Source organism: Citrus sinensis, chromosome 1 (assembly GCF_022201045.2).
Source record: "Citrus sinensis cultivar Valencia sweet orange chromosome 1, DVS_A1.0, whole genome shotgun sequence".
Taxonomy (NCBI): domain Eukaryota; kingdom Viridiplantae; phylum Streptophyta; class Magnoliopsida; order Sapindales; family Rutaceae; genus Citrus; species Citrus sinensis.
Window position 1 is genome coordinate 18174361 of NC_068556.1, and position 21246 is coordinate 18195606.

A 21246-nucleotide genomic window follows, 5' to 3' on the forward strand; every position below is an offset into this window, starting at 1 on the left:
CTAAAATATGTCTTAGATGCTCGATGAAGATGTAGATTATACTCACCAGGTTCTTGAATCCTAGAATCATGAGTCGTGACATCCTAGCCAATCGGTTCCTAAATGGGAGTAGGAACCGATTGGCTCAGTTCTCCATATTTAAAATTGGAGATCCTGCATCTGCAATCTGCTTAGTGATGGAAGGCTCAGGTTGTGGAGTATCCAAGGGTTGTGGAGTATTAGACGACAGAACTTCTGACTTCTTATTATTTACTATAGTCTGCCAATTCCCACTGGGCCGCTGAGGTCGGAGCCCTAGATTGGCCATGTAACATGTCTTAATGGTATGACCAAGGTGCTTATGGCAACCAACTAACCTTAGCATTGATTAAATACGGGGGTGCTTATGGCAACCAACTAACCTTAGCATTGATTAAATAGGGGGAAAAGAAAGTATTTTAAGGCATTACCTTAATCGAAGTTCTTTTAGCAATCTCTTTTGGAGATTCCTTTATAAAATATTCATAGTTGACATGCAAATTTTTCAATTTATTAGCTTTCACATCCAGGTTCAATTGCAAAGCACAAATCAAAGATATGGTGGGGCTAGCATAGAACAACAAAAGACTCAGAATTTTTACTATATTCAATCGAACTATTTCTATCCAATATGTAAATCAATTAATAAAGAAAGTCGGGGGATCACATGACCCATGCATTACTAGGTTTTTGTCAATTGACTAGATTCTCTTATGATCTGATCATATACTTGACAATACATGTTGAAAATATTTCAAAATAAAAAAATTATGTTACCCTCGTTTCATTCAAGTAGTTGGTTTTATTTAACTAGCTATCTAGTCGTTTTCAAAGCAGGGAAAGTAGGAGCTAAAAGATTAATTCACAATATTATAGCCAAATAAATGTCAACTATCACGTACATATACATATATACTAAGGTTTCTACTCAAAGTCTTCACTTCAATTGTTAAAGTAGTATGCTAGATCCATACATAATAAGATGTATCCTTCATTTATGACTGTGGATATCTTTTATTCATGAAGAATTTATGATATATATCCTTTTGTTTGGACATCATATGCCCAATATATTAATCATATACTTTATGAATAAGGATAAAGTATGTGTGGTCAAATAAATAATGAATAAATAAGTTCTATTAAAATTTCTAGATTGTTATTTTATTGCACCTCTCTTTTATGAGAAATATATTTCAAGCATGAATGGCCAACATTTAATTTATTTCAAGCCTGAGTACATAGCAGGAGAGATGCGAAAATGAAATCAGCACTTGTATTTACAAATGCATGTATGAGGCGCATAGATTGCCGTAACATATTTGCAGTGTCCTTCTCCATTGTACATAGTTGAGCAGTCGATTCTGCATTGATCATCCCCGTTGCAGGGCCAAGTTTTTAGGCAATAAGGGCCAGGATTACGTTCTGCTGCTGCCACATGCATAATGTTCCCTTCTGTTTGTCAAGCATAACATACTAGTTAATATACGGGCATCTTGTGAAAATTTCATTATATTTATACACTTGAAATGAACGCATATATTTGCATTCTATGAAAAAGGATGAAAAACATACCAGAGACAAGGAGAAGGAGGACAAACAAGATGCAAACAACAGTGAGCTTCGCCATCTTTTAATAATCTCTATATTCTTAAGGATTTATGAGAAACTAATTTTGATTGATTTGTTATATTAGCACAAGAAGATGAATTTATAGCATGATATGAGTCAAACATTAATGCAATATCTTCTAGACAAGAATGCAAATCTGGGTATGTAAACATTTTAAATGAAATAGTTATTGCAGTTTCTTAGTTTTAGTTAATAATTAGAAATCTCAAATATTAATATAATCAAAGAGATTTTACTCAGCTCTTTTTGAGGAGCCTTTATGTACCCAAAAAAAAAAATTTACTCGTAATTGAGTAACATATTCTTAATATGGCAATTTAAATGGTATAGTTGTGTTACGCATTGTGGGAGTTTAATTTCCTTCCTCAATTTGAGTGAAGACACTCTTCTCCCTTTTGAAATGTGAGTAGAGTAGACGTTCCTCGAATATTAGATAGGGTAAAAATTTGAGCATGCTTCATAAGAGTCGATGTAAACTAGTCTCGGTAATAGTCTGATTTGTAAACATCAGTTGTAATCTCATGTAATATGAGTTGTACTCTTAAGCAATAGTCTCATATAATTAAAAAAAAATGGTATAGTTGTGTTGAAGTGTCCGATAAAATGTAAGGAGAATGATACCCTATTCCTCTTAATAATAGTTTTTACTGTTTTACTATTTGGACTCCTTGTAAATGTTTTTGTAAATAATTAATATAATAAGCACTGATATTTGGCTATCATGGCGAGACACTACGGCAACAGAAACAATAGATTGGTGTATTTACGCTGCCGTTTCTATTGTCGTTTTTTTTTAAATAAAAATAAAATAATAAGTAAAACGATAGTTTGAAGACATTATTTCTGATTTTCTGTCAATATTATGGTGGGTACGGCTTGGTTCGATTCAATTTTTTAATCGAACTGAATTAACTAAATAAAATTTTAATAGAATAATGTATGGTTTTGTTCAACTTTTTAGTTTTTTTACTTTTAAAATCGTAATTATATCTGATTATTTGAATTTTCAATTTAATTTCTATTTATTCAATTAAACCGTTTAGTTAATTTTCTATTAATTTTTAATCAAATCGAACTGTCGGTTCAATTTCTCGATTGAAATGCCCACCCCTTCACTGTGGTATCTCTATCGAGGCTGTGAATTTGCTCTTCTATTATTATCATTTTCTCTTTCTCTCCCTCCAATGTAGTTCTGTACTATCCAATAATTATTATGTTTTTTATTTTCTCGGAGACTTGCAAGCTACAAATTCGTACTTGTAACGACATTCATTAGCGCAACAAGACAATTTCTCTTAGGTAGCTTTAATGTTAATGCCCTTCTATTTTCGTGTCAAAATAAAACTTTAATGCCTTGAATATTGCATAAATTGGTGGGTTATCAAGTAGTTAAAGAATCAAATCAATTATTATTCATCCTCCTTTTTTTTTTTTTTGCACATTTAACTTGCTTCAATCACTGACTTCTTCTGAATATTATTTACACGCTTCCTTTGAAAGAAATGTAAGTTATGTAACTTGGTTCAATCACCGACTTCTGAATATTATTCCCTGGGTTTAATTATCGGAGAGAAAATGTATAATCAAAAGAATTTTTTATTCGACAAAAAAATAGAAGGAGAGAGGAAGAAAATATAATTATAGTATATTGCGGGCCTTTGTTTAGAATTAAAGTTGAAATTCAATGAGTTTATTTTATAAATTTTTAATTAAAAAATAACATTTGATAAATTTTGTAAAACCTACTTATTTCATAATTTTTTATATTTTGACAGCACCTTTTAGACCTATAAGCAGTTCATTAAATAAGTCATCTTACATTTCTAAAGTTCATATTATAACCTTAATATTTAAAAAAAAAAATTATGTCTTATATTTTCATAAATCCTAATAAATATAAACTATTACATATCATATTACTATAATAACTAATGTATGTTCTCTTTTGTATTAAAATTTTAATTCAGTAAGTTCAAATATTTTGTATTTCCCTTTTATTTTCTATTATTAGAATAATTAAGACTTGCATAGGATTATGTAAATTTTTTTTGAACTATGACTAATTTCACATGAAAGATAATCATGACCGTATGTAATTTTACGTGTTAAAAAAAGGCATTTCTAAACAATTTATTAATCATATTCTAAAAAATAGAAGACAAGTTAAACTTATGTCTATTTTACTCGTTATGTAATAAAAAAAAATACTTTCGTAATCAAGTTTACTAAATACATGTACTCTACTTGTCAATCTCATTGTGTTAATCTAACACCAAGCTGCTTTTGTAATCAATAACTTATTTTATTCACACAATAAAGTAATTTATTTAATTAGCCATTGCAATCCCAAATTAGCAATCTCATTCATTAATCTCATTGTTGATTAATCTCATTGTTAAGAAAAGACTCAAATGCTCAGATTTCATTTATAATTTTGTGTAAAGGAGGTGTACTGAACCAATCCCTAGTTCCCTACACAAATTGCTGTTTGAAGGTTGCTATGAATTTTTCAAATGATAATAAGAAATCAACTAATCTTCCATTAGGATTTATTTATTGTTGACCAATTTCAATTTATAAAATATTTGTTAATATTCTGTATTTACTTTAATTTTTTTGTCGGGATAATAGCTCATTAATCAGACTAATTTGGAATTACAAATAAACACATAATCTCGCCGATCAGAGATGGGCTCCAAAAGGATATAATCATTTTTTTAAGTGCATATTGACATGATATTGATACATATATAATTAAATTAAATTAAAGTTTATTCTTGGTAAAAAGTTTTCAAATCTCCATCTAAGTACTCAAATAAGCAGATGAAGCAAAGAACCTCCGGATGAAAGAAAATGCTTAGTGATTGAAGACGTTAATAAATATAGAGAAATATGCATGTTTCATCATAGTGAATCCATCAAATTTCATGTTTGGTTCTCTTTTATGCCAGTGAATCTATCATGCTTCATGCTTTTTTTTTGGTTTTATTTTATTAATAGTATAAGTTTCATGCTGTTTGGCTATAAAGAAAATCGTGGGCAAATAATAAGAATAATTGAGAGAATTTTTATTTAAAAATTTGAGAGGGAGTTTGCTTATTTTTTCTTTTTTTCAAATGCGTCCACTCCAAAATGTGGGCTATATGTAAGGCATGCCCAGGTCTTAAAGCCCATTAAAATGTGTTTTTCAAATTACAATTTTACCATTTTCCAATTATAGCCTCCATGATGTAATCTTGAATACGTGTCCTTTTTTTCAATTTTTTTCTTTGGTCCAGTGACATGTATTTACAATTTTACCCTTTTCCAATTGAAGCCTCATTATTATCAAGAAATTTTCGACATTTTTCGTTGCGAATTTGATATGTATATATGCAGGCAGGTGGCAGGGGGTATCCGTGAGTATTATATTATTATTTTTTTATGATTAAGATTAGTAAAATTAATAATTAAATTTGAGGACATGAGTTTGAGTCCTACGAGATTTATTTTTATCTTCTATTATAAAAATATAGATTAGGTACAGATTTCTCCCTAGTTATACTACAAAAGTCAATTTATAAAATTGTAATATACTTGTAAATTGTGACAAGTTGAAAGAAATAAAAAAGAAGACTAATAATTTAACTTGGAAGAAAAATTTTTCTAGGGATTTGCCCTGTTCTTTCCATATTTGATGCATGAGCATTTGTGAGTTTTTTTTTTAATGTTTATGTTGAGTCCATATTAACTATGAAGTATGATTCATACTTATCAATATTGCTGGCTCTGGTTGAGGAGAGGTTAATTGACAACCTTTAATATAGTGGTCAATCTTCTACTTTTTATCAGAGGAAATAATTGTTGCTTTTGTTTAGGGTTTGAGCTTCCATACCCATCAATTTTAGCTACCATTTCCGTGGATACGTTACACGATTCACTGACTATTTTCACTTGAGGCTGTTTCCGGATAGTTGGCTTTCTTGGATCATGTGCAATCTCTGATTTCATAATTTCCGAGCATTGAGTAAACACATGATTAGTTTGTAGAAGTAGAAACCCAAAATCCAATACAGTACAAATCAATTACGTGTAGAATTGAATATTGCTGAACAATTAGCATTAAATTAATACATTATTGATCTTATACATCATATGAAAAAAAAAAAGCACTTAAAAATTTCAAACAAGGTAATAATGCAACTACATACATGCACGATAGAATCTTGTGGGAATAAGATTGTCGACAATAAAATAGAAACAAGACGTCATCCAGTTTTCAATAAGATAAAACCATCTACGACGCCAGTAAGGATTCACATACAAGACTCCAATGATTGCCAAGATCACAATTACGTAAGATGATGTAAAAGTGATATAGAAACTGCCCATGTCAATTAAACTATTACCATCTTCTTCATTTGAAGCTTCTGGCACTGCTGCAACATCACAATCAGGCAATGGTTTCCCGCAAAGAAGAGGATTCCCTTCATAGCTATCCTCTTTAAAGGTTGTAAATTGTGCAGTCCACTCGGGGATCTTGCCTGATAAGTTATTGTGAGCCACACTGAAAACAGCCAATACATTTAACTCAACTAGCTGAGGAGGGATTTTCCCATTCAAGTTGTTGTACGAAACATCCAAGCTTTCAACTTGTTTCAAGTTTGAAAAACTCACTGGGATTACTCCCGTCAAATTATTGTGGGAAAAGTTTAGTGCACGGATGCTGGTCAATTTGCCAATTTGAGGAGGAATCTCACCTGTCAATTTATTGCAAGAAAGATCAACCCCATACATTTTGTTAAGAGGTTTTCCCTTGTATCTCCTTGGTTGTGAACATTATACTTTCCTCCTTTTCCAGTATTGAAGGCCCAACAAAATAAGTAGTTGTACGATTAGGATTAAACGTTGGAGCTGATGAACCATCATTATCGCCGTTATTATGAAGCGAAGTGTTATCTAAGCAACCAGGAATTTGACCAAAAAGATTGTTATTAGAAAGATCTATCAACCGCAGCTGCTTCAACCGGCACAATTGATTTGGCACTTCACCTTCAAGATTATTATTAGCCAAGATAAGGTACCTCAAACGAGTAAGCCTTTCAATCCAATATGGAATGTTACCACTAAAGCTATTATAGCTAAGATCTAATGTCACAATAGAAGATCTATTGAAGAATGTACCATATTTTAGTGGTCCATATAACATGTTTTTGGACAGGTGAACTTGCTGGATAGTGGAATGACTAGAACAAGATGGTAAAGTCCCAGATATATTGTTCTCTGAAAGGTCCAAAATTTCAAGATAATTAAGCTGACAAAACTCTAATGGAATTGGACCTTGAAGATGATTGATCGCCATCATAATATCATTTAATGATGAAAGATTACCCAACCATGCTGGAATGTTACCATAGAGATTGTTATCACTCATATACAACCCTTCTAACGGGGAGCAATTAGACAAACTTTTTGGGATCTCTCCGGTGCAGTAATTGGCGTCCAAGTGTAACCTTGCCAACTTTCTCAAATAAATTTTTTTATAAAATAACTGACCGTGCAGACTATTTTCTGACAACACAAGATATTCCAAATTGAAGCAACCTATGACCAAGTGCTCGGGGATTTCACCAGTCAATTGGTTGTGAGATAAGTCCAGAAATTTTAAGGAGTTCATATCCCCAATCGAAGAGGGAATGCTACCGTTAAAATCATTTCTAGACAAATTTAAATACACCAGCCTTGGGAAATATACTCCAATTTCCAATGGAATGTTTCCTTGGAAGAAGTTTTTGGAGACATGTAATGTATCTAAATGCCAATGCGGTTGAATTGGCATCCGAAAAGGTCCTGACAGAGAATTATTGCGTAGAACAAGAGTGTTCAAATTTGTGTTGTTTTCTAACAACCAATTTGGAAATTCTCCCTTCAAGTTACTGTCAGAGAAATCAACATACTCCAAGTCATGCTGATTGTAAAGGAATTTGGGAAATGTGGCATGGATACCAGAACCAGATAATTTAACGGACTCTAATTGAAATTTTGGAGTCATAGAATGTGATGATTCGGATTCTACAAATATTTCATTGCATTCACCACTGAAAACTTTGAGTTTTGAGTTATTAAAAAAGGGTTCAAGTGAAAATGGGATTTGAAACTGATTATATGAAAGAAAGAGACGTTCGATGAGTTATTTTGGGCTTTTGCTAGTAGAGGTAAATTAGCTTATTTAAGCTAAAAAAACTCTACTAAAAAAATAACCAAACACCATAAAAATTTTTAAAAAGTGCTTATGCGATTAAATAAGCACTTATGACTCTTAAATAAGCCATACCAAACAGGCACTAAGTAGCATGTTGCATCGTCGATGGCCGAACAACCTAGATCATTGCGTTGTTAGCTAGTTTAGTTATTTGAGGATTAGAGACCCTTGGGATCCCTTAATGTTATTGGAGGATCCTCATCCCCTCCTTTTAAACAATTTTGACAAGGACGAAGAGGGGACAACAACATATACAAAATATTAAGGATGGGTATGGGGAGGAGAGTGTCCCTGTCTTTTTTGGGTTATAATTCAAAATAATATGAAAAAATGTGCAGATGATTGAGGAAGAAGAGAAATAGAGGTCGGCTAAAGCTGTATAAAACCGACTAAATATAAACATATCCCTTTATTTGTTTTTCTTTTTAATCTGATTTTCCAGGGCATTTTTTTTATTTTCAAATAACAAATATTGTTATGAACCTACAAGTTCATCCGCAAAGAAAGTATTTTAAAGTCAAATGATGCAGCAACATCGCTATGCTGAAGGAAAGCTTTCGTGTTGGTTCCTGAACGCAGCAACGTTGCTGGGACGTGAAAATACAATCTGCATTAAGAGGAACTTTTATTTTTTTTTCTTGAGCTAGAATTTAGTTTATTAGCTGAAAATCATAAACCAATTATATACACCCAGTCTAGAGTACATATTAAAACTTACCTGATAATCTCCAAGTGTACGAGACTTGAAACCGGCAGCACAGTAATCAAAATAGTACTCCCATGTCCGAATGAACTTTTCGCTGAACCCCAGAGCAAGGATTTTGCTAAGAAAGAATTTTTGTAACATTAGATTATAGAGTCAATTGAAAAATTTTCAATCCCGTAATTTCCGATTGTAATAAAGTGCGGAATGAGTTTATAATGTCGTAAATAATAGAAAAGGTAACTTTCAATATTATAGACTTTTCCCAAATTTTAATAAAGTCGAGGATTTTTATATTGCTAGCTGTGTCTTTATAGTTAATTATATTACGTCCTCCAAAGTTATTTACTGCAAAAAGCTCAACAAGTCAAGTACAACTATAGTATTTTTTTTTCATTACCTCTGTTTTTCCAAGAAATTTTTTCTCCAACATCTAAGTGTTTGGTAGTAATGAATTCCTATATTTTCCAGATCCTCCACACTGTTTCAAACAAAGTTCAATTAGTTTCGTAGAACAGTTTAGTATAAAAGAAATATGAGACCAAATCTTAAACTGTGCAAACTGCTAACTATAGCTTATACCATAATCTGGATGAAGAAGTCATGGCCGATGTTATTCTATTTAATGACGGCAAGCATCCTCCAGGGAAAATATATTCCTTTATAAAACCTGGACTCAGCCTGTGCTCATCGTAACACTGATCTGGTACTGATATGAACTGAAAAGAATCAACCACCAATTTCACCATTAGTAACTTGTGAAATGTTAAACTACAATATGAGTCATCTCGGCCAAATGCTTAACAAAGTGGCCAAAAGCCTACAGTTTCTAAATTTCTCATTTCTGGTTTGCACATACCTGTAGAAGAAGAAGTCCATGTTCAGCCAGTAGAGATTCGCAGCAGCCAAAAAATTCCTCCATGTAATCATGACCAACGGCTTCTATCATTTCACTAAGAAAGGCCGTAGAGAAGCTTGTCATGTGAGAATGTACATTGTGGTTATATCAAATGCACAATTTGGGGTGGTAAAAGAACTTACCAAGAAATAATTCTATCATATTTGTTGGCTTTAGGCAGTTGACGGTAATCACAAAGATATAATCTTATGTGGTCCTGATAGCAGAGGTGGTTAAGGTGTTATGAATGATTTGATTACATGAGTAATCAATTTCAACTAGTTTTGCTGTATCAGATGATTGTTACCTGAAGGCCGGCTTCCTTCACTTTCATTTCTGCATATTTCAGTTGCTCCTCAGACAAGGTTATGCCTGTGTACTTGCATCCAGTTTGCTTAACTATTTCAATAGCTAGGGTTCCCCACCCACATCCAATCTCAAGAACTTCATGCCCCTTACTGACTCTCGCCTAGAGGAGTAAAAAGTAAAGAGAGGATCAAGCATCTCGCATTGAAATTTCTGAATGAATTTAAATAGACTCACTTTCTGAATCAGAAGAGAAACTTTTCTCATTTGTGCAACTTCCAAGTCTTCATGTTCGCTCTATTAACAAATGAATGCAAGCATCAGTATTCAATACGCTGTCAATTTCTCTTTGAAAGTGAGAACATAAAATAAATAAAGCTTGCGGTACACCACCAAAGAAGATCACTTCCGTTTTTGATGTAAAATTTGATGTATAATCATGAAAGAAAGGGATCCTAACCTTAAATATCGCACACGAGTACAGCATTGACTTGTCTAAGAACAGAGAAAAAAGTTCATTGCTCTGTCAACACAAAACAGAAAGGAGTTATAAGTCTCATGAAGTATAAACACCAATTTTATATTATGAGAACTCCATTGATGAATTTTAGCACGTTTTCCTTCAAAAATAGCAAGTAATGCAGAATTAGGAAAAACAATTTTGAAAAGCTGAATAAATTTTATCAGCTTTGTTTGCCCGTCCACTTGGAATTTCTCAAGTGTTATTCAAATTTATCAGAACCTCATGCTTCTACATACTATTAAGGAGGATGAAACTTGAAGACAGAATCTACCAATTTCACCAAGCTTTCATATCTGCATATAAAGTTATACTTGCATTATGAAAAACTAACACAACGCTACATAATCTGTCAGCAGGTATACGTTTATTTGCTTCCTTTCTGCGATAGATTTCCAGCGTTGCCAGGTGAAATTGATAGTAAAAGAAATTTACCAGATCATAATGACGAGAGATATTCCTACGAGCTTGTGTGAGAGTATTTTTCCTTGAAATATGCCGAAAGAAATATTTTGCAGATGCAATACTTGCTGTGAAGAACATTGGCGACCACCAACCCCTAAAGCCAACAGGCGTGAATATTTAAATGTAAAATGATTCAGGAAAAAACTGCTACTAATATCGTATTCCCCGAAACCACGATTCACAAATACCTCTTCTGTTTCAATTTTGAAGTGGAAGAATCCAAATCTTGGTTCGCAAGCACAATCTGAAATGTATATATCAGCCAACAGAGATCTAATTAGCTCATAATCAGTTTGGTTTTTAATTCAAATCTATCATCTTACCAGGAAGAGATTCAGAAGACCTTCATCTTTATCAACAAAAGAAAAATCACCATTGATATAGGAATCTGCAAGGCCTAAATCAGCCTCTGTCATAACCTGACAACAATGACTAAGGCTCATCAGAAGTGAGCATTTTGTGCATTAAAATGAATGATCTGATTGTAGAAATTCCACTTATAACATACTGCCAGTATTAAATTATGCCAATGTCAAATGTAAATAAAGATGAATTACCTTCCAGTAAAACTGGGGATTGTGAATTCTCAAAACAGTTTTCAGAGGGCAGTTTTTCTGGGCTCCCTCAAAAGTAAAAATTGTGCCACCTTCCTCCAGGAAACTGTGAAGCCAAAATGCACATTCTGTAAACATCTCTGCATTATTTCACTATTTACTTAACAGATATTCCAGACACTGAAGCCTTGATTCTCTTTCAGTTTTAATCCTTAAGGCATACTACCTACTATCCAACCCAGAAAGCCCCTAAAGCATATAAATATGGAGTTGAGTGTTACTGAGTAGACTGCTTTCTTAGATAGAAAATAGAAATGGCAAGTCATAGCAACTATTCTATTATAAGGTAATGCGAGGTTTGCACAAAAAAGCTTTTCCAATCCTTGATAGCGAAGTCATTCCCACGGATGAAGCAGTAATCTACCAAGAAGAAGGGGGCAAGGGGCTGAAAGACTACTCTCGGGAGCACCTACGATACCCTAGTAGGCTGGAAAGCTAATGAAAGCATATGTATGTGTGGAAGAAAGAATAGGCTGGAAAGCTAATGAACGCATATGTATGTGTGGAAGAAAGAATAGGCTAAATGATATGGAAATCACTCACATTAAACAGCCGGTAGAGATAAATTGTCTAAGAAATCTAGCAACGAAAATCCGTGCCCCTTTTTCCATCAGAGACGGTTCCATGTGCTTCGGATTGGCCAAAATAGCACAACTTTTTCCAAGCATACCATGCGCAGCAATCATGCCCGCCTGCAAAGGGGCAGAGTTACACTAGTAAGCAAATAAGGACCATCTTACACCTACATTGTAGATTGTGCAAGCAAGTTATGGACCACAGCAGAGAGAATATTTTAATTAAAAGTTTGAAATACCACCTTACATACAAAGAAATTATTGTTATTATGATGTTCAATGTAAAGTGTTAGACTTCACTGAAGAAACTATATCTGAGTAATAAATTTAAGAGGAACTAACTGGTACCTTTAGTCCATCCTCATGGAAGCCATAACCTGAAATATTAGGAAGAAAAATAAAAATGCTGACGTTATTAACTTTGAATCTAATCTGATTATTCCAAGACATAAGAGCTCTGAACATTGAAGAGTAAACAGATGTTGCAATTTAACATACTGAAACACAAATTCTGCTATATAAAAATTATCCAAAAAAAATTGAGCTGGAAGCAAATTCTTCTTCTTCTTCTTCCATGAACTAAATTGCTCACCCTGATAGGCTCCACAAAACCAAATTCCTCTCTTGCCTTGGATATGGTCAAGCTCAAGTGAAGCTTTTGATGCGGCAACAGATGGGACTGGATGGCTAGTTGACCACTTGAACAAGGTATGCTCTGGTGTATGATCTGGATTGAGTGTTACAAGAAAAGGTAATCTCGTTTCCTCGATATTCTGCAAGGTCAAGCATTCCAGTGAATAACTAGCGCATTGCCACATTCAACAAAAGGGTAATTGCAGAAAATTACAGAAGACTGCCTATTCATTTAGAACGTTACAAAAGCTAACAATAGTTAAAATTTCAGCATACACAGCGCAAGCTGTCACTAAATTCTTTTTCTTATTGCAGTGTCATGTGTAATGATATTATGATAGTGTAGTTTTTATATTATGATAGTGTAGTTTTTAAACATACAGTCTTATTTCTGATTTTTAAATTGCAAGTTCTACGCATTAGAAATGAATAGGAGGACTCTACTAAAAGCGATGGTAAATAAATAGCGGAGTGTGAGAACCATATCACTCAAAGGAAATATGTTACAAACCTGAACCACATTGAGCCAGTATGTCAGACAGACTTTACCACCTGTACTTCCTAGAAAGTTCCACGCACTCCATGCTGCTGGGTTGCGAGGCATAAAGTTTTTGTCACGGTGAAGAAAAATGTCACTGCCAATAGAATGTTAGTGATTGACTGTGCATTTACATTGAAGAAACTAGTCGAGAAAATATGATATCAACTTCCTTTATTTAACCGACAGAACTGATGAACCATGGGGCAGAGTAGAGATGCTTAATGCCTAATGTTCTATTTGGTATTGAGGTGCTATAACTTTTAAGTTACGGTTGTCGTGAAAAAAAAAATGTATCTATGAAATAAAAGTTAATAATATGTAGTAAATATAATTTTTAAATAGTAATTTAGATAAAATTATTAAAGATATAATAGATTTTTCATCATACAAGTGTAAAAATCAGATCTTCCAAACTACAACAGTTAGTATTTACCAAACATTTTAAAAACTCTAGCTTTTATGCTATAACTGCCTAATTTCAATCCCAAGTAGAGCCTAAATCAATTAACTATGATGATAATGGAGGACAATACCTATAGACATACTGAAAAGCACCAAGTACCCTCTTTTCCTCAAATGTTGCTTGATTTCCTAGCATTCTTAGAGCATCCGGGGCATGAACAGCCATTATGCAGCCATCATAAACTCTTTGGAAATCATCTCCACGGATTTCAATACGACCTGCAACAGTACATTAACATTGCTTGTTTCAGTTGTTCATGTATTTTCAGTAGTTATTCATCCAACTGGCATTTCTTGGCTTTCCAGGAGTTTCATTCATCAAGGAGTCTGATCATTAAAAACACCAGCTAGCTATGTAATACATAAATTATGGAATTTGAGCTTATAGGTAAAGGGCCAGCAAATACCATTCAGGCTCAACTAAGACTGTTACATTTCACATGCCCATACGCCAAAAAACAGAAATGCAGATACTAACATAAATACAAACATGTGGAGGAATAAATGAGGGAGTTTGCAATAGTTTGGACCATATCATAATTACCTTCACCATATTGCAGAACAGAACGCACCTCGCAACCAGTTTTTATTTGACAACCCAAGCTTTCAAGTAGTTCTATGACCTGATTTCAATTGAATCCAAATAAAAATAACATGAAACGTAACTTAACTTAGTTCATGGAACCTTAAAACATTATTTAAACAGCCATGCCTTAAAAAAAATAATAATAAAAAATAAAAGCTACCTTATCGACATAAGAACGAGAACGACTTCTAACAGTAAGCCATTGTGGGCGGCCAAATATCTGCGCAGGCAATCATGCCAAAAAAATTAACAATACTTTATTAGAGCACACTTGATCAACACTTTTCTTCTTGCTAAGAAATGTACCTGAAGCGCATGATGGTTGCGGCAAAATGACAGCACAGAGAAAGCAGAACAGCTCATAACTTTTTCTGAAGAACAGGACCATATTGAACCACACACTGGAACCTATAGAATCAAATAGTTATTACTGGTAGTAAGTAACAGAAAGAATGATCTTCAGTATGAAGGGTAAAAGCTAAAGGATATGACTAAATTTAATGCTCCAGCAGCAGCCTCACAAGATAAGCCTTCTGAAATAATTCGGAGTAACCCCGTGTCTCTACGAACTGTCCCAATGTTTCATTGCGATCAATATCTGCGTTGTTTTCAAGGTCTTCAAGATAACTGCAATTCGAAAAATGGAGCCAAATTAATTGTCAGAAAGTCTAGATACCTCAGTGGTATGGTGGACTAAAAATAAACAAACACAAGTGGGTCTATTTTTATCAGCTATTTTTCTTTCAGAATTAAGCAGAAGCACGACGGTTACAAGCATGCTACCAATGGACACTTGTTATTACAGAAGCAAAATTTATTGAAGGTAAAAAGAGGAAAGAGCTTGCCTGAGGACATCATCATTGAACTTGATAATTTCTCGAAGCATTTGCCAAAAGTAAGGATTGAGCAGATTCTTCTTCTGTGCAAACAAACCAGACATGCCATTTCTGCTGCTCCATTCACAGCCTTGACCTTTGTCTAAGCTCACTGAGAATGACATATCGGATATCTCCATATCAACCCCAAGACTCTCAAAGAACTCCATCATGTTTGGATATGTTACCTGTCAAATCATCCAACAGTTTACCTGAGTTTTAAATTTCCTAAGACACATTATTTAATACCAAGGACAAATACCCTCGAAAAAACTTATCATATTTTTAAAGATTTTCCGACAGCTCTTTCATGTCTTTATCAAAAGTGCTTATTGCTGAAGCTATATACAGCCCTCAGAAGTATCCAATCGATAATATGGATTTTGTGGTAGTGCCAAGTGGGTTATATGTCAAGAACTTATTAATTATTACTCTTGCAACAATTATATACAAGAACGAAAAAATAGCATGTTGCTCTTACTAAACATATGCAAGAAAGATAAGCCCTTGTTCATCAAGACAGATGTTGAAGAACAGTCTTTCAGATTATGAAATATGTTCATATTATTTGCTCAGTGGTCCGTTCCATGGTAACAATCCGCCGCATCACCCTTAAAAAATTGTAATTCTATAACTAAGCTGAAAAAGATAAACCCATTTGTATAGTTCGGTGACAATTAATGTCTTTTGTCACATTATTACCTTTGATTATTTTATGAGTTGCTAAACAAAAAAATAACTAGGTGATAATTCCAGAAACTTAGATGGCGTTGGATACATTTTAATAAGTTGGTGTTAGTGTTTTAATTGTTGTAATATTGTCATTTATTTAATCTTTGTATTAGTAACCTGTCCAGTCTTGGGTATTTATTAGATTAGATTACGTGGAATATTGAAGAATGTTTTAGAGGCATAAAGAAGTAAATTGGCGTATATATCGGATTATTTATCAAAGAGTTCTAAATAAAGGTAATTACTACATTGATAAGTATATCAAGTATTTTTGGAATATTTTACACTCTTAAAGAAGTATATCATAGTACTCTTCTACTAGAACTTGGGTGAAATATTATACCTATATAAAAAAAAGTATTTCACACATAGAAGAGATTGAAGACATCTTGTATTTTATATCACAGAAGCAACTAATGTAGAGAATAAGGCTTATTTGGCTGCATATGGTGTTTCATATCTCTATGGAGTTTTAGTTTTTGAGTCTTCTTCCTATCAAGTCTTTCATTAGACTTTCTTTGATGATTACTTTGGTCTATTCGGGATGAAGGTGTTGTTTGTTGTGTTCGGGAGATCTCAAGAAAACAAGAAACACAATTAAAAACAAGTGGTGCTCGTTAAGTAAGGTCAACTAAGTTAGATTATACAAGGTGGTGGTAAGAGTAAGAAGGAGTCTCAGAGTATTTAAGATTTCAATAGGTTGTAATATTTTCTTTACTTAGTAAATTGCTTAATGTTTGGGCGTGGTCTCGTGGATATAGGATTGTGAATCCAAACCATGTAAAAATCTTTTGTGTGCTTTACTTTCTACAGTTTACTATTTCTAGCATATTTGATGGATTTAATGAGAATGAAAAGTAATGGAAACATGCTAAGAATAGTAATGATGAGTACTAACTATAAATAGTGACTCAAGAATAGTAACTCATGAACAATATCTATTACACTGGTTAGAATAGATGTAAATTCTTAATAGTTGGAAAATTAAGTAATAATTTTTCCGGCAATATTTTTCTTTTAATTTTCAAATTTTTAGTTTAATTTGTAGCATTTTGAGCTTGATTTATGGTTATGGTAGTTCATGGGCGTTTATTTGATCGTAATATTAGTTTTTTGGGTGGCTATATTTCCCCCATTTTTTGTATAATAACATTCATATAAATTCTTAAAATTATATTATTTTGTAAATAAACCTCGCTTATTACCAATATATATTATCCTTCCAGTAGTTATTTTCTTTATTTTGTTTGATGTCTTCAGGCATCTTTCTAAGTATAAAAGGAAGCCAAGCACACAAGAAAACCCAAAATTGGAGAAACCAATTGCCATTCTTAGTTCATCATGAAGATCATTTTGCTTGCGGCATGGTTTGTTTAAAATTTTTCTCCTTCAAAATCTATAAATTTTAATTAAATTTCGGACAATTAATAAACCATCAAAGATAACCACCGCCACATTAGTTAATCAATCAATGAATCAATCGATCAATTATCATGTACCGAAATTCCAGAAACAAATGAAGATTTTGCAAGCTTGGCAACAATAACAAGGCTGGCATGCTGGGCATGGGGTAATTGAATATAATGAAGAACAAGGGAAAATACACATCTTATGTGAGGCATAAAATTGTACTACAAAAAATTTAGAGCCCTTTCTGTATTATTTTTCACTTGATATTTTCATAATACAAAGGTAAGAATGAAAATGATGTTTCGAGGTTGTTGTATTTTGAAATTGACTACATGTTTGGAATAATTTTTTATATTTTGTATTTAAAAAATAAACAGTAAACAAATATAAATTTACCATAAATAAATTAGAAATGAAATTTTAAAATGGATAATATCACCATAAGCATACTCTATCTTCTCCAATTATTTTCTTGTTATGTCTTCTCCATAACAAGCAAATAAAAGTAAATTAAAATTTTATTTTCTTGCAATTCATATATTAAAATTTCATTTGCTTGTAATTCATATATTTTCTATTATTTAAAAACAAGTGCAGCAACACAATATGGCCAGCCATACTCTCAAATGCAAGAACCCCGGCCCCCAACTCTCATCCACATGCTTTTAAGGGGGAAAAAAATACTAAGAATATATAGGGATGGACAAGCGATGGTGGAGAGAATTTAAGGGAATAAAATATGTTAAAATCAATAAATATTTATGTATATATATCTGCATGCAGTGATTTCGAAACTTTTTTGTTTAAGATTAAAAAAATAAAGATGGGAGGTGACAGGAAATGTTTAGATAAAAAAAAAAAAATTGGTTATGAAAGATGAAGAAAGTAGCTACAGATCAATATTGGAAAGATGAAGGAGAATCTATGCTGATAAATGAGGAAGGAAATATAAGCGAGATAACATAAAAGACCATTTATTTTGTGTTATAATGTATTTTATAGTTTGTTTTTGTAGAATAGCCATTTAAGTTGTTCTCTTATTTATTACTATAATATGGCTTCTAATCTACGTGTTTCATAATTTATTCTTTAATCTGTTCGAGGAAAAATGACCACCGAACATGTATCACACTTGAATTAAGGAAATAAAAATAAAAATAGTTGCTACAAAATGATACCAACAGATCCTAATTCATTAAGGAGTAAAAATGATAAAAAGATAAAACACTAATAAAATACTCATGATAATATATATATATATATATATATATATATATATATATATATTAGGTTTGGTTAAAATTGAAAAATTGTGCTCTATTCTGAATGAGAATTTTTTACGCTCTTGGAGTATTACTTTTTATTCATTCAAGGCTTGTCACCTAAGTATGCATATTATTATAATTAGTTGAAGTATATACATGACAAGAAATGAGTAGTACTCTAAGAACACTTAAGACTTTTTTATTCTAAAAACTCAAAAATATAGACGCTTGGATATATTTCAAATTAACTCAAATCGCAATTTGATGTTCCCTAATTAATTTTTAATGACCTATTTTACTTATGACCCGAACACGAGTGGTTACGTTAGTTAGTTAAAGAAAACTACTTAAAAATGATATTCTTTATAACACTTACACGATTGAAGACCATGAAACAAAGGTCTAAATCAACACCGTCGATGGTGACAGTCTTTGCATGGCCGCCCAGGGAATCCTCCTTCTCGTATAACACAACCTCAACTCCTGCTTTTGCAAGAACATAAGCGGAAACAAGTCCACTGATCCCACCCCCAATCACTGCTGCTCTCATTTTTTTTCTTAATTCAGAATGATCTTAAATTAAGCTTCAGAATCTTAATTATAACGTATCCAATATTTATCAGGCCCTCTCACCACAAGAATGGAAGTAACGACGAAGTACATGCCTATAAATAGAGAGCTAGCAAACAGCAACTGGGTCTGGCATTGTCTTAAATTAAGCTACCTAGCAAGAAGTAATAAATTAATGGAACGCGGAATGCGTACAGTGCAAAGTTTGAAAAATTTTTAATATTAATTTCTTGAGGGTTGTGCGTCTGACACGAACATGCGTGTGCGAATGTGAGTTTGAAACCGTAATATATTAAAATAGTATATCTTAAGTAACGTAACATTCAAATAAATAATTATATGAAAATTTACTCTATATATATATATATAGTGTGATATTGTTTTATTGAATAAGACTAGAATGAATTATAACCTCAACTTCTGCTTTTGCAACAACATTAGCTGATTGTACGTACGTTCATTGTTTTCGATATCGATTTGGTTCCTTACTAATTCAAGAATTAGGATTCAGTAGTTCTGAACTTTGAATTAATGGTCATTATTTATACATACAAGACAGACGAAATTAAAAAATTAAATGATTATTAGCTAGTGCTGTATCACAAATCGATTTTAATTATATTGAAAAAGAGGTCAAATGCAGAAAACATTTCTTCTTATGGAAAAATCTTATAACGCTAGTCGCTGGTACAATTTCCATCCAAAAGCTGATAATATAACGTTCCAAATTCATGCAAATTGATGAAAATATGTATTTTATAGAATCTTGAATTGTACGTGTCTGAAGTAGTCCAGCCGCCGTCCCCGCCATCCTCAATTCAAAAGTAGGTTTGGGCGATTACTTTTCGCCCTGTTCGCGTGGCCAAGAAATCAAACCAATGGGAGAAAAATTATAAATATCAAAATTTTACTATAATATATATAAGTAAATCCTTGTGCGATCTTCAAAATAAAATTTAAGCCTGAATTTTTTTAATACGTTTTGAACCTAAATTTAATGTATTTAATTAGTTTAAATGGGGGCAAATTTATAATTAAATAAGTTAGAAGGAGAACGTCTTCAGGAATTTTTGACTTGCTTGGGGCAGCTGCCCCAACTTGTCACTAAAGGCTTCGCCAATGCCGACGGTGATTACCTTTTTGTCTTCTATAATTTTTTTTTTTTTTGAGTAATGATATAGTTTTGCATAAAAAAAATTATACATACTGACTTATTTAATTATATTATTGACTGAATTAAAAATTACAGGACCCAAATATATAATTTATATTTAATTTTTATAATTTTAATCAACCAATGATATCTTGCACCAATTTGTACATAAATACTACTTGTCAAGTGTTTGTGACTCTAGAGTAAGAGTTAATTTGCATTGATGTTGTATTGTGAAGGTAGACTTTTTCTTTCTTTAAAAGTAGAATTTCGAAATAAACATGGCGAGTCCTGATTATTATTATTATTATTATTATTATTATTTTAATATCAGTAAAATTGTAATGTATTATGTAATTAAATATTAATAAATTAAAAATAGCAGGAACTTCAAAATTAATATGTAATTAAAATTTATTTATGTTTCATCTTTTCAAAAGCCGTGGTCTTTGCGATCGATTTGGGGAAAAGAAAAAACTTACAAAATCTTCTTTTTGAAAATTCAAGAAAAGAAATTCCACTCCAAGACAATTAATCCAACCCGAACCCCACGCTACCCCTCATCCCGCTCTCTTAGACAAAATCATATGACGCCATTAGTTGGGTCTTTTTTTGAAAGTCAAAGTAAGCTCAGTAATTGAATGATCAATATGGAGGAAATTTCTTCTAAAACAAAACCCATTTGGTTAGTCTGAGTGGTTCGGTACTCTTACTCCTTAAGAGAGGTCAGTGGTTCAAGTTTCGTTCTCGTATGAAGTCACCACTTTGGCCAACACTTTACTCCTTACGGGCCGACTTGGTGCGAGCGGAGATTAATTTGAGTTGTGGTACGGGTTTAAAGGTGCCTCCCACAGTTGGGGCCCATCCAGGACCACCTCGTGGTTCAGACAAAAAAAAAAAAACCATTTGACAAACCCGTTGACACACATTCAAATTGTCGGAAAATAAGACGGTGAATTGTTATCATGAGGTATATTATCTTGAGTGAGACATATTCAAGTTCTCATCTATGAATATTTCGAAATAATATATTTATATATTCAAAAT

At 32.6% G+C, this 21246-nt stretch overlaps 2 protein-coding genes and 1 long non-coding RNA gene across 3 annotated transcripts; all 3 read right to left on the minus strand.

The window, feature by feature from the left end:
- Positions 1 to 1140: 1140 nt before the first annotated feature.
- On the minus strand, positions 1141 to 1681 carry LOC127903795 (uncharacterized). The gene is made up of 2 exons (XR_008056625.1): positions 1594 to 1681; positions 1141 to 1473 (listed from the first exon to the last, which is right to left on the minus strand). It is a non-coding gene; the product is annotated as an uncharacterized LOC127903795 (long non-coding RNA).
- Positions 1682 to 6430: 4749 nt separating this feature from the next.
- LOC127903671 (receptor-like protein 15) lies at positions 6431 to 7681 on the minus strand. Its single transcript, XM_052444051.1, has one exon. The coding sequence runs from the start codon at positions 7679 to 7681 to the stop codon at positions 6431 to 6433; it is 1251 nt and encodes a 416-aa protein (XP_052300011.1).
- Positions 7682 to 8167: 486 nt separating this feature from the next.
- LOC102611924 (uncharacterized) lies at positions 8168 to 19124 on the minus strand. Its single transcript, XM_006489598.4, has 24 exons — positions 18853 to 19124; positions 15040 to 15257; positions 14716 to 14821; positions 14501 to 14602; positions 14355 to 14414; positions 14153 to 14231; positions 13680 to 13827; positions 13117 to 13240; positions 12565 to 12745; positions 12321 to 12349; positions 11941 to 12089; positions 11341 to 11443; positions 11107 to 11202; positions 10972 to 11027; positions 10754 to 10877; positions 10259 to 10321; positions 10036 to 10095; positions 9800 to 9961; positions 9636 to 9709; positions 9454 to 9547; positions 9177 to 9313; positions 8995 to 9075; positions 8610 to 8715; positions 8168 to 8498 (listed from the first exon to the last, which is right to left on the minus strand). Exons 1-24 carry the CDS (start codon positions 19024 to 19026, stop codon positions 8430 to 8432), a joined length of 2595 nt encoding a protein of 864 aa, XP_006489661.2. The 5' UTR covers positions 19027 to 19124; the 3' UTR covers positions 8168 to 8429.
- Between the last annotated feature and the right edge of the window lie 2122 nt (positions 19125 to 21246).

Excerpts from the sequence above, each read along its gene's own strand:
- LOC127903671 (XM_052444051.1), bottom strand. The coding sequence starts at position 7,681 with ATGACTCCAAAATTTCAATTAGAGTCCGTTAAATTATCTGGTTCTGGT.
- LOC102611924 (XM_006489598.4), bottom strand. The coding sequence starts at position 19,026 with ATGAGAGCAGCAGTGATTGGGGGTGGGATCAGTGGACTTGTTTCCGCT. Across the intron at positions 15,258-18,852 it reads GTTTCATGGTCTTCAATCGT|GTAACATATCCAAACATGAT; the intron begins GTAAGTGTTATA and ends ATGATTTGACAG. Across the intron at positions 9,548-9,635 it reads TATGATAGAATTATTTCTTG|TGAAATGATAGAAGCCGTTG; the intron begins GTAAGTTCTTTT and ends GGCCTTTCTTAG.